This window comes from Hemicordylus capensis, chromosome 4 (assembly GCF_027244095.1).
Source record: "Hemicordylus capensis ecotype Gifberg chromosome 4, rHemCap1.1.pri, whole genome shotgun sequence".
In the NCBI taxonomy this organism is placed as follows: Eukaryota; Metazoa; Chordata; class Lepidosauria; order Squamata; family Cordylidae; genus Hemicordylus; species Hemicordylus capensis.
In genome coordinates, this window is record NC_069660.1 from 79,893,779 (window position 1) to 79,907,820 (window position 14,042).

Sequence of the window (14,042 nt, forward strand, 5' to 3'; positions counted from 1 at the left end):
GCACCCCTCTATGTGATTGGTGTTGCAAGCTTGCAACCTCCATCTTGGATACCTGAGTTCCCAGGATGGTGAACGCTGCACATGCCCACTATGCAATATAGATTATTAGCACAAGCAAACATGAGGCAACACTGCCCAAGGTCAGAATAACAAACGACCATAGAGAGTCCCCCATGGCCTTTTATATTTATATTTATTTTATTTATTTTCTCAAATTTGTATACCGCCCCAAACTTTCATCTCTGGGCGGTTTACAGTCTCTTGAGGTACATACCTCATGGGTTTTATTTTACCCCATGGGTTTCATTTCTATTTTAGAGAAAAATATTTCCTGCTAGCTAGTGTTCTTATTGAAAGACATCTGTGCCAGTCTTCAGATGACTTGGTTGCAGATCTGTCCGTTTCTCTCCCACAGATATCCATATGGGATTCAAATTTATCACAACAAACATGATGAGGTTAACTTTACTGAGTAAAAAATATATAGGCACAAATGGTTTTAGCCTGGAACTTGCCTATGAGAATTCTGCAACTCACAGGTGTTTCCTGAGTTGTTGTAACACCCACCCATCCTCCCCCCCCCCCTTGAATCTCTTCTGGGCATGGCCAACTTGGTGCCCTGCACTGTGTGTGTTTCTTACAGAGGTTTTTGTTGAAAATGCTATATAAATACTTGTGGCAGCAATAGTTTTGTTCAAAGGGAATTGGATCCAGCTGTGTTCTCCACCCACAACATGAGATGGCTCTGTGGCCAGCTGCTGTGGTCAGACTGTGGAGAAGCAGGTGTGGTGGTCTGTCAGGGTGCTTCTGCAGACTTCCTGATGAGGGAGTTGGCTAGGCTGACTGGCTGTCTTTGAAGACTGAGCTGGGTAATGAAATGCCTGTCACTCCTGCCCCCAAGGCCCTTCATCTCAGTGACAGCAGAGCCCTGGCCAGGCACTTCCATTCTACCCTGTGGGAGCAGGAGGGGACAGCTGCTCCTTCATAAAGTCATTGTTGTTCTTAATTGTCAGTGGCTGCATCTCTTTGAAACAAAGCTGATAGCCAGCCTCTGCCAATACTGGCACCTCCATCCCTCAGGCTGAGCACTGTCCAGTGTAGCCTCACCCTGCCCTACCTTGGAACCGAATTAATTAGAGCTTGAACTTCTCTTAACTTGTGTAATGCTAAGAATGGCATGTGCTGTAAGAATGACTTTGTGCTGTGCAGTCTGACAAGTAGTAATGCCTAGTGATTAGAGCCAGGTGAAGCAGTGAGCCAGATGGACTATGATGCTCAAGATTGGAGGGGAGTCGTGTTTAGTGGCTGATGCAGAAGAAGAAAGATGTCTTGGGTTCTAGGGAAAGCAAAAAATGACACTTGTGAGCTGACTACTGGGTGAAACTAGAGGTGGGGGCGAGGTGATGAAATGCTACTGTCCTTGCAAAGGAAAGAAAATAATATTGTATTGTTTACATGTACTCTTTTTTGCTTCAAGTCATCCACTTTGTGTCTGAGGCTCACCTTTTCCTTCCAAAACTCCTGGCACGTGGTGTTGTGTGCTTTTGGGAATCCTGATGTGTGGACAGATCTGCTGTTTCCCTCTTTCTGGAACAGGCAGCTGTGGCTGGCATGTTGGGGGTTAATCCCTCCTTACTTTGAGGCCAGGAGCTCGCTCTGCTTCTGCCTGGCCACCGGTGGCTTCTCCGGTCTGTGGCTCTGCCTGTCTCTTGGAAGAGGCTGTAATTTTTTGTCTCCTCCCTCTCCCCCCATGTAGCTGTGGTTGGTACAGCCCAGGCCGGCTCTGGAGCTGGAATCCTGTGGGACTGCAGCTCGCAGAGAGGAGGCTGTGAAACACCGGCGGCAGCAGCAGCGGCAGCAGAAGTCTCTGCCTGATCAGTCCTTGGTAGCTTCCTTGTGGGCATTCCGCCACCCCAAGTGTTCCTTGGGGACTTCCTGGTCCAGGCTCCAGTAGATGGTGATGGGATGCTCCTTGCAGCCTGCCTGCTTCTTGGTTTCCAAGTAGAAAAGGCAGAGGCTTAGAGAGGCCCTAACACTGCCAGGTCCGTAAGTGTTTGGAAATCTCTCTCTCTTTTCCTCTTTCATTTTCCCCCCTTCTGAGGCTGGGTGGTTGGAATTGCAGCTGCTTGTATCAGTCAGGAGTTAAAAGATGTTGTCGGGATAAGTAAAGCCCTTCTGTTATATCTAAGGGACATGTGCTTTAATGCCTTTGACATGCACCAGGCATTTGAAATGCCTTGTGAGCAGGGCTTTGCACAGGCTGCTTCAGCAGATAAATACCCTCAAGTTAGAGGGGAAGAACTGGCAAGTTGTATCCCTAGTGCTTGATGTGTTCAAGGTTTGAGGTTTGGGTGGCGAGGGGGAAGTGTTTGGTGGTGGTGGGGAGTCTTTGGCAGCTCTGAGAAACTGGGCTAACACTTCCACCAGATGGCTACTCTGGTGACTCAAGGGGACCTGTGTCTCCCTTCCTCATACAGATGCTGAAGTGTGTGTTCGTGGGCAAATTGGTATGGATGACAACTTTCCCCCCAGCTATTCTGCTCCCTGCTATGTTGTATTGCAAGAGTAATGATTCCTAGTGATAGGAAGATGTGCTGAAAAACACACAAGAAACAGGGCAGTTCTATCCCCTGGCATCCCGCTTTTAGTATTTTGGTGGCATGAGGCTTCTAGTGGGAGAGGAGTTTATATTTACCATGTATTATAAGATACAGAAGAAATTAAAGTGAGGAAATTAACTATTGGATCTCCGTTAAAACATTTTTTAAAGTACATTATTTACCTGAATCCAAGACTAGGTTTTTTTCCAAGTTCTTTGATTTTAGAAATTTTTTGGGGGGTGGTCGTCTTCAGTTCAGAGTCCTCTTTCTTTTGGGTAAGTACAATACAACCTGGATTTAATCTGTGTATTAGAGTGTGTGTGTGTGTGTGTGTGTGTGTGTGTGTGTGTGTGTGTGTGTTGGCGGGGAGGTCATCTTAAATTTAGAGTCGCCTTCTATTTGTGTAAATATGATATTGTTGTCAAACATTTAAGAAAATTCTGTTTGGAGCAAAGTCCATTATTGCTCTGAGATATCTTCTAAAAAGCTGCCCCTCTCCCCCAGAACCTTTTAACTTACCGCTTTTACAGCATGCTACCTTGCTTTCTTGTTATAGTCTTGTGACAATATCAGTCAAGTTTCTCTAAATAAGCCTTTTAGCCACTACGGAACAGATTTACCCTTAATTGCTGCTCATAACTGCTTTTCTAGTAAATGGGGAAAACCTCAAGGATAGCTGTGCATAAAAGAAAAAGAACATATGGTATTCAAAGCCAAAGCTGGAGTATCTAACTTCCTCTTGCCAAATAGGTGCAACAACAAAGTAACTCAACAACATAAATGTTGATGAGACCTTGGTTGTATTACAGCACGAGCATGCATTATCCATAAACACATTTCTGCATCTGTGTTTGTCTATGGTGCTTGGGATGTCAAGGAGCAGGATGAAGGATTCTAGAAGAGGGGCATGCAAATGACCCATTATCTATAGCTACTACAACCTTGACAGAGAAATTGTATATTGCAGGTACCTGACTAAGTGAAGGCCTGAATCCCCCATGCAGCAAGAGCATTAAAACTACAGAATAGACAGGGCTACTCAACTTCGGCCTCCAACAGTTGTTGGACTACAACTCCCATCATCCCTGACTGTTGGCCCCACTGTGGCTGGGAATGATGGGAGTTGTAGTCCAACAACAGCTGGAGGCAGGGGCATAGGTTGCTTAGTGAGGGCCAGGGGACAAAGTCCAACCAGCATCTCCCCTGTCCCCTGGGTGTTCCTTCATGCATGCAAAGGGTGCGTGCACCTCAAGCCATGCCAGACACAAGGGGGCTGGGGCAGTGCCAAGAATGGGACTCGCAGCCCCATTCTCAGGACTGCCCCAGCCTCCTTGCGTCAAAGGTAGGGGAGGGACCGATGCCCGGCGGGGAGCAGTCCATCCCTCCCCAGCCAGCGTGACAGAGGCATGCCTTGCGCTCCCACTGGCAAGTGCTTTGCTTGCTGGCTGGGTGTGGGAGAGGGCAAGGGGGCACCCTGGCCAAGGGTGAGGGAGAGCCTTGGCGGGGTCCACAGACCTCTGGGGCCTGCCCCCCCTTGCTCAATGGTCATTATGCCCCTGGCTGGAGGGCTGAAGTTGTGCAGCCCTAGCATAGAACATCATGTGACTAGTGTGGGTAAGTAATATTAAAAAGCACTTCTAATAGTCATCCGAGTGTGGGAAGAGCAGTGTACGTTGCTGACCCTCCAGGATTGTGCTGCACATTGGGTGTGGGTGGGTTGGGCTTGGCATTGATGATGCTTCTCCGTTGACTTTGGTGGGCGACGGGAGAATGTCCAGCCAGGCTGGGGTTTTGATTGCACCTCAACTCTTTGGCAGTTTAATGAAATCTATGCTGCCACCCAGCGTGTTGCCCAGCCAGCATTTGGAGCTACAGGAGCAGCTGTACTTGGCTGGCCCCTGCACGCATGAGCTAAAGACATACACTGACTTTGATGAGATTGCCAGGCCCTATCTTTGCAATTGGCCTGGCTGTTCTGCAGCCCTGTTGGTTTTTCCTAATGAATTGATTGTTTGCACTGTGCACGGGGAGCCCATTAGGGAGACATGTGAGGGTCATTAGCAAGGCACACTGGAGCTTGTCTGTTTAGCCAGTGCCAGGAATGGGGCTGGGGGGGGGCCGCATCAGGGGCCCATGCAAACACTGCTTCCCTCCAGCTACCCACTGTGATGCTGTGGATAGTCAGCCTCTGGGGCACTGAAGACAAAAGCACTCCGAATCAGGTTTGACAGCTGATGATTTTCTTGCTGCTTATGCTGGAACATGGGTTGACTCTTCTGCATGGCATGTACCTTGGTGGAAGTGGAGGGCCAGATGCAAAGTGAGCATTGCAGCTTTTTGCGATGAGGGGCTCTTGTGCTCTCACAGAGCTCTGACGTGTTTCAGGTTATGAATAAACTCGGAGACTAAACTGGTTGCTCCTGCATCACCCCACCTTTTTAGATAATTGTAGCACTTGAGAAACCTACTCAGTAAGAGAAACAGTCCCTCCTCCAGTGACGTGATACAACCAGAGGTTTCTGGATAACTGGTTGCTAATAAGAGCAAGGCTGGTTTCCTTTTGTGTAGCAACTTTCGTTCTGAAAGAATGAAGATGGCAGGACTGCACAAAAATATACTTTGCCATTCATACATAAATACAGACATACTTTGCCAGCTACTGCAGTGCAGGTGCTTCTAGGGTGGAATTGAGAGCTGTTTAACTGGACAGTGCTGAGTTGATGGTAGCTGCCAAGACCCCAAGGTATGAATTGTAGCTACAGCCGATGCAGTTGCGAGGAACACTAGATGGGTAGAAGTTAACTGGATCTCCTTTCACAAATGATGTTTCCAGGTGTATCATTTTCTTAATGTCCTATTAGGCTTTGGTGGGTATGGGGAAAAATTGGTTCTAGTTGCCAACATGCATATAGGGTTGCCAGATCACAACCTGGAGACTCTGCCTGTCTTTTAAAAATGTTCTTAGGCAGAAACAATACTGGACTGTATGCAGCCATTGTGCCTCCTTGCTGGCCTTTCACTGATCCTTTCATCCACCTTTCCGGTTGTACAGCTGGAGTCTTGCTTGATGCAGCAGATGTGGAATTAGGACAGAAGGAGTGCAGAGTACCATGGAGGACTGGACTGGAAAATGCAGTACCTGATTAATTCCCTGTTACCTCTGAATGTTTTAAAAAAACAGGCAAGTCTCTGGATTGCAATCTGGCAACCCTACATGTATTAGATGCTCCCCCTCCTTGTAAATAAACTGGAACTTTTTTCTGAACCAGGGAGCCTGCACTCCATATTGATCTTTGAGAAATATATTATGGCAACTGTGTGACAAATTGCTCCGCTTTCAAGCACCTCCAGTGCCACCAAAGTTCTGCTACCCATCCTCTGATCTCAGCATCTAATCTTGCCCTTTCCCCCACTTGCCAAAACAGTTTCTAACTTTTCTGGGCAGTAACTAATTTGTATGTCGGTACTAAATACATGAGTGAGAAGAGAAATCCAGCACTCGCAATTGGCTGGGTTGAGTTGGAAGTATCTAGACTAACAGCTGACCAGGCAATAACTGGCTTGGATGGAAAGACGAAAGTAGCCATCTGGGCAGTGGCTACCTATCGGTAATTATAGTCGTAGGTTGCAGACTTCAACCAAGGAAACACCAGGTTTGTTGTTTAGGCTGTGCAAGTTGTTCATGGGTGTACGTACTGATGACATCCTGTTCCAAGAATGGGGTGTGAAATGTGTATGTATAAGCTTCAATAGAGCAATAAATGGCATGATGGAAAAGAAGGAAGAAGGGGCACATGACATAAAAGATGTAAGGATGAAAAATGTCTTTGGGGTAGTGGACCTAGCCAGAAACTGTGGCTTATGGGAAAGAATGCGATCCTGTGTGCAGTGCTCAGTCATTAGAATTGCTAGTTGGAAATTCTTTTGGGTCCTGAGTATTTGTTTTATTTCAAACCCTTCCACTTTGCCTTGGAGAACTGAAGCTTTTTTTAAAGAAAGGAAATGCTGACTAAGTCACAGGACGTTTGCTCTTTATGTAATGATTGACCCCACAGGTGTCTAGACTTCCTGTTGACAGCAGGCAACATTGTCAGAATATGTGGTTGCCAGTAGTTGGTGGTGGTAGACCAGCTCTGCAGGAGGTATCGCTTTTCCTTTGCACCTTTCAGCCTCCACCAGTGCTAGTAATCTCCTATTAACATCTCCACTACCAGACATCATAACTGCACCATAGTTAGCACTATCTAGGGGAAGGAGGTAAGAATTCATGCAGGCAAGGGAGAGAGAGCCCATGAGCTTGGAACATGCTCCTGACCTCCTAAGGAGACTGCTAGTGTTACATTTACACACTAGACCAGTTTGGATGAGACATCTGGTTGGCCCTGCCCACTATCTGATGTGGGACACGAGTGAGCCTGTCCCATTCCCTCTCCTCATTCTGTCCCACAGCTCCCCATGAGGCTGCAGGGTGTCACACTGGGAGGGGAAAGAGAACATGCAAGATGAGTAGGGCTGGTCAGATGCATTGTTCAAAGTGGTCTTGGGCCATTATGGGCAAAATGAGCTCCTGTTTGTCCACCATGTGTCTCCATGGCAACTACCATAATGTGTGGAGGGGAGATAAGTATGGAGAATGTGGCAAGAGGAGCACTGTGATATTGTTGCAGCTCCTCAGCAGTGCCATGGAGAGACCTGTGAAGGAACAAAGATCTTTCCGGTAACTTGTGAAGCAGCCTTGAAAAACCTGACTCTGGGCAACCTGGTAACAAGCTGGGTCTGAATCAGTTAATTGCACTTTTATATGGAATTAGTACTGTTTATCGTTGATTGTTCTCAGCTGTTGGCAAGGGAAAAACCATCCCAGTCTGGCTGCAGTGGCTGACTAGGCTTGTTCTTCATTCCACTATCTGGAAGACTCCTCAGAACTTCGTCAAATGTTGGCATAGCAGACTTAGTACGGCTCTGGCTTTCTGATGAGCCCCTTCTTCCTTTAACAGCGACAGGATAGGCACGGATTCAACAAGTACAGTTCCCTGCCATTATATATGCACAGGGGCGTAGCAAGGTTGGAGGGGGCCCAGAGACAAGATTTTAAAATGGGCCCCTCGCTGATATACACACACAACACACTTCACAATCTAGTTTTTTTTTACTCTCTGCTCCTGCTGATCTCCAAGAGACTCAACATAATTCATAGGGGGTGCAACATGGGCGGATGGGGAGTCATGTGATGTGCCTCTGGGGGGCCCCTCGAGGCAGTGGGGCCCCAAGACGACTGCCTCCCCTTGCCTAATGGTAGTTATGCCTCTGTATATGCAGTTACAAAGGATACCTCACCAGTTGAATTTCTGCCAGTTGTGCAACTGTCAAAGGCACAGAAGCCCTGCCAGTTAAAAAGCTGGTGACACTTGTGCTGGTTTTCCTTTGGAAGTCTGTTGATAACAGTAACTGGGATATTGCCAGATCTAAATGGATGCTTGGGAGAAAAAGGGGTTGAAGCAACTTTTGAGGTATGGTCTGTATTGTCCACAACAAACTATATGGTGCAACAGAATAGTGTATTATGCATACTGACCATGCAGCGGTTGGGATGTTGATCAGCTCTCTCTCCTTCCCTTGGGGAATCCATGTTGTTTACCTTGCTTTATTTTTAGGAATTTTGAGGTCAGGCGTGCAAAATCCGGTGGTATGAGTTACAGTGGAAGGCAATATGATAATTGCCTGTGATGCTGTACTTTATCAACTTGCTTTGCCCCGTGCTGTGTGCCTTTGGGTAGCTGGATTCCTGTGTGGCTCCAGAGCGACCACTCCACAGTAGACCTTGGGCAACAGTAAACAGAGTGCTGTGGCGACTTATTGATTTCTTTAGCAACACCCTCTGAGCCTTTGCATGGGAGCTAGGAGTGGCTGTACTATTGCAGCAGCAGGGAGGAAAGGTCTGCTCTGCAAGCAGCTGCTCTCATTAACACATTAAGGCTTGATAGCTGAAAGCCAGTCACCCCTATAAGATGGACTTTGAGCAGTTTCTCCTGTGATCATGTTCCTGAGACTCAGCGTAGGGTCTGGCAGGTCCGTCCGTAATATTTGCCTTCAGCCTCTACAGGCACAAACAGGAGAGAACGTGTGTCTGCCAGGTTCCTTTTAATAGAACAAAGGATGTGTTATTCCCTTTGCAGTTTCCCTGGAAGCCAGCTAAGGTACTAGTCTCCAAACTGGAGGCTGCTTATTACTTCCACATCAGACAGTGGGAAGGCAAGCCTTCTGGCCCACTAGTTTAAAACCTTGACTTGGAAGGACTACGTCTCCCCCCCCGCCCCTTAGTGCTTCTTGTCCTCAAAGGGGCAGCTGAATATTTAAGCTGGTAAAAAAATGATAGAGCTGCCTTATAGTAAGCCAGATTCACCTAGCCCAGTATCCTGACTGGCAGATGCTCACAATTTCTTGACTCTCTTATACTTGAGATATGCTTGGACATGACACCGGGGCCTTTTGCACACAAAGCATGCATTATACTATGATGGGGATGAGGCCATAGTTCAGTGTAAGCATTTGCTTTGTGTGGAGAAGGTCCAAGTCTCTAACTCTGGCATCTTCAGGTAGTGCTGGAAAAAACTCCTGCCTGAATCCTTGGAGAGCCATTCTTAGTCAGTGTAGACAATACTGAGCTAGATGGACCAAGCTATAATTCAGTATAAGGCAGCATCCTATGTTCCTATGGTGGTTCCTCATTACATTGCCCTCTCTACTGAGATTTGAGAGTTCCTGGCTCAGCTTGTGGCCCTACTAGAAGTCCCTATTAAGCTTGGCCTAAGTCTTTTCATCTCTGTACTGTATGAGTCTTGTGAGGATCATGAATGTGTGAAGTGTTTCAGGAAAGCGAATAAATAGTGATGCCGGTTGATGATAAATTGTTGGCCCACTGAAATGAAGCTTGGTTTTTACCTCAGAGCATCTCCTGTAATGAGGTAAAACTTTAAAACCACTTTTGAGGCACAGCATTATCAGTAGATAGTGCGTTGGATTTCAGTTGGGGAGATAGAGTTAAAACCCACGTTTGGCCACGAAAATTCACTCAGGCAAATCACCAACTGATGTCCTGACTAAATTACTCACTCAGGAGTTACTCCAAAGGACTACTAAACTTCAGTAGGACTTCCTCTAGTCAGTTTAGCCAGGATGTCAACCACTGTCTCCCATCTGTGAAAAAGGAATAAAAGTGGCTTCCCTCACAGGCCTGTGGTGAGAGTGAATGAGGTAAGGATTGTGCATATTGCACAATCTACATAGATTAATATGCAGTGATATAGTTGCAAATTCAGAAGTGCAGGCACGCTCCATGACAGCCCCCATGGCCATGCCCACTCCAACAGCTGGAGAAGCCGAGAAGTACCTCCATGCCACCCCAGTGTGTGTCCCCCCACTACACCCCTGTTAATATGTGACCCTGTACTGAGGAGATTAACAACTTGAGGCAGAAGAGCCTTTCTCATCATGCCAATAGAATGGTGGCTTCTTATTTAATCAGAGAATAAAGCCTGAGAGGCTCAGCCTTTGTCTTGGATATCAGGGCAGCTGTATTAGTAACATTTGCAGGAGGTTAGATCTCAAGATAGTTCTTGGGTATTTGCAAGAGAACAGATCTGGGGACCTGTGACTCAGTCTGACAGCTGGTAATTTGATTGTGGGGCTCAATTGACCTTTTGAGGTAGACCTTGAGGCTGGGTGAACAGATTGAGCAGGAAAAGAGTGGTGCACTTGTGCGAGGAAAAAGTTTCATTTTAATTGTGCTGTGGACTCTGATAGTGACTAGCAAACTTAGCCCATGTCTTGATGAACTGTGCAATGTTGCACTGTCCAGAAAACAGAATGAAAGCCAGTACATTTTACAGATGGCTTCCCTTCTAGTGTTAATAGCTGCCACTTATTAGGCATGTTATATAAGAAAAGATTTGGTGTAGCAATCAGAGTTGCCTTGTTTCTAGTTAAAATGTTAAGTAGCATATTTGCTTAGTCAGTGCCAGGCTGAATTTCAGTGGCTTCCTATTTTTCAGTCCATGAAGATTTTGAAAAGCATTTTTTAGAAAACAAGCAATCAGATTGTTTTATTTGCATTTATATACTACTCTTGTTCCAGGGACCCCAGGGCAGTGAATAACGCATTAAAAACCAAGTAATAAAACAATAAGATTCCAGTTAAAAACACTCAAAATAAATGGGTGGTGAGGTTGGGAGAGAGAGAAATGACAAGCTGCTATGTGCAGCACTGCTTGTTCCAACACCTTAGGCTGAATACTTGAGATTCCCAAGCCACTGTCTGAAGCAAAAAGATGAAAGGGTGTAGAAGTGGTTTCTTAGAACTGTCATAGCCATTATGAATGAGCTTCTATAAGCTACAGCCTGCAACCATCAAGTGCATGAAGTGGACTGAGAAGGGCGTAGATGATAGTAAAGTCAAATATTTGGCAATTGTTGAACAAAATGATGCATTTGTGCTGATCTGCAAAGATTTTTTTGCAGAAGATCCTAGGAAAGCAAGACGGTGCTAGAACAGATCTCACTTCTGAACCAGGCAAATTTTTAAATTCCCATGTAGTCTTATTATATGACTGTCCTTCTCTTCCACTGTTTTGATAAAGTCTGCAACTTGTGGCTTTCTTCTGTCTTATTGTTGTCTTTTATGATTCCACAGAAGTCCACGGAGGGCCACGGTCCCGCCAACTACAGCCTGCACGGTCCCTTCCAGGGCCTACCCACTGCCTGAAGCATTTTCCTGTTGACCTGCGCACGTCCATGGATGGCAAGTACAAAGAGATTGCTGAGGTAGCCTTTCTTCTTCCTTGCTGCTGTTTTCACATACAGTAATGCTGGAACTGTGCCTATGAGGGCACTGTTTCAGAGTGGTGCCTAATGGCCCTGAGTTCCATTGTGGCTTTGCTCAGTGCCTCACTATAACATGCTCAGCTTGGCAGCTTGTAACTCTGTTCTTCAGAAAATCTTGTTGAATTCTGAGAAATGCATGTGATTGCATTTCTGGCAAATGCCAGAAGAAAATCATTAGCCTGGTGTCTGGGAGGCAATCCTTCAATGGGCATGTATATCATTGAATTACCTCTGGGTAATTTGCAGAGGCTCAGATTGCCACAGTGTGTTTGTGCCACCCTGCAGAAGAGGAATAATGTAGACTATGCTACCATGGTAATTCCACAGTCTTGCCATTGTGGTCATGGTAGGCTAAGAATGGCTTGCACCCCCCATACTGGGTCATGGGTTGCCCACTGGTGAGTGAGTGGTGAATACTAAGGTGGGCAAACTGTCTAGAGCATATCTGCACACAGCAAGAACTGGGACTCAGCTCAGATTACAGCAACTGCTTCCGAGCCTGGATGTGGCCCACTTGCTACAAACTTGCTTTAACCCCTTGCTAGCCTTCAAGCTGATGGAGTCAAACCAATGTGTGCAGGGCTTGAATTAGATGACTTGAATGATTTCTGGAGTTAATAGACTCTGAGAATGTTAGACTCTGCTGTTAGTGACAGCATTGCAAGATACTTGATAAGGAGGAGAAAGACCTCACATTTTTTCCTCGTTGAGAGATCCATCTCCAAGCTGCCTGTTTCAGGCATCTCGCCCGAGTGACAGGTGAGCAATCTTCTGCTGAAGTGTGAGCTGAGCCATCTTCATGGAGAGCAATTATAAGAGTGCTTTGGCCAGACTTCATGTCTGGATGGACTCTTGTCTGTTTGGAGGGCCTGGATGCATTTCTCAGCTGGAAAAACCCAAAGATTCTGGATTTCTACTCAGAAGCTTGTAAGCTGTTGCCAAGTGGTCCTTGTTTGCCTCTCTCGTAATTCTGATGCTGCTACCCTTTTAGCCTCCATAAAAAGAGAGATTTCCATTGTAATTGCTGGCACAAAGGCTTGGCTTTGTGCCTTTAGTTACATTTCAAGGGTGAGTGCAATTCAGTGCAGGAAAGGTTTCAAGAATCGGGTCCTAAGTGAATTAATTGAAAATGCATTTCCTTTGACCAGCCAGCAGGTTAAGTAATTGAATTGCTTGCCTGATTTATTGGGGGAAATCCTTGCAGAGCAGGCCTGATTCAGCATTTCCCACTGCTTATTTGTTTGTGGCATAATATGCTTGTGCCTGTGGCAAAGGGCCTTTTAGTTCAGGAAGGGAGCAGATGGAACACAGGCTCTCCTGTATCCACCCAGTTAGTACCTATCGTAATTGCTGGTAGCACTAGCTTTTGGGATAGGAAGTTGCTCCACCTGTGCTTCTAAGTGATTTCGTACTTGCAGCCAGGATACAAATGGTCTGACAGTTCTGTTCTTGATGCTGGCAGCAGGTTCTTCAGCCATCACCTGAACCCAGTTTTGTAACTTGCACACATACATATATAAGAGGCTGGTGCAGCAAAGTCTGGCCCCAGCCCTTATGATTGTAAGAAGGATGCCTGACGTTTTGAAGTGTTTTATGTGCATGCAAATGTCATAAATTTCATCCTTCACCTTAACCCACATCCCAAATTCACAAGTATCTTAAAGACAGTAGCAAAGTGGCTCTAGAGTTTGGCGGGAGGAATCCTGGTGATGCTGCAAGTAGCCATGTCAGTAGGTGCTTCCTGATAGATATTCATTACAGCCAATTTTCCACAGTTCATATTGAATCTCACTGAACATCTTTAGAATTATTTTTTTCCAGAGCTCTTTCTAGGATGCTAAAAGTGCACATGTTTTTAAAGCAGCAAGGTTCTTTCAACCCACTTATTTCACACTTAAAATGCTGTGTTTGTCTTTACCCACTGATTAGCAAATTTGTGGTCCCACAGTTCAGTTATTTGAAAACAGATAGTATCAAATCTGTATCCTCAAAAATTCAATAACTGGGGCTGACTTCACATATTATTATTTTAATGGGGACATGTTGCACACCGCTGCACTGCGTACTTACTAAAATTACATATGAAGTGTATGCATGTCTTACGTACATTGCAAAAAAGAAAAGAAAAAGCGCCAAACCCACTGTGGAGTCCTGTGGTTTGTGTGTTTGCCCCACAGGCTTGTATGTGTGTTTCAAATGTCAAGTATCCATTAAAATCACAGTACAAGCCTATAATGTACTTCTTCAAATCACAAGGGGTGGGGGAAAGTGGCCCTAAGCAAAGAGGTAATATAATTTGGTGGCAACAGAGGCTGCTTGCTCTAGCTTTCATCTGACCTCCACAGGAAGTAAGTGAGCCCTGTTTAATGACCTGGCAGCTGTATTGTCTTGATTTTGACACACAAGTGTGTCAGAAACATGCTGGAGAGGGGGACAGTCATGGGGATGGGGCCTCAAGCCTATTAATCATGTACCTTCTGCTGGGCAGTGAAATTCACTGAGCAACTGTTGTGACCTCAATGTGAATTGTCATCCTTTGAAACAAGAGCTTTTCAGCACAAG

General features: G+C 45.9%; 1 protein-coding gene across 7 annotated transcripts in view; it reads left to right on the forward strand.

Moving 5' to 3' along the window:
* The window catches only part of AMPD2 (adenosine monophosphate deaminase 2), a 69,678-nt gene that overhangs the window by 20,915 nt on the left and 34,721 nt on the right, over nt 1–14,042 (forward strand). For 5 of the 7 annotated variants that reach the window (XM_053246732.1, XM_053246729.1, XM_053246731.1 and 2 more), the window contains exon 2: nt 11,290–11,420. In XM_053246732.1, the coding sequence (XP_053102707.1) occupies nt 11,290–11,420 (131 nt within the window). Of the gene's footprint in view, nt 1–1,806; nt 2,043–2,857; nt 2,876–11,289; nt 11,421–14,042 lie in introns of those variants that run through there. The other 2 variants (XM_053246733.1, XM_053246734.1) reach the window with 2 other exon arrangements.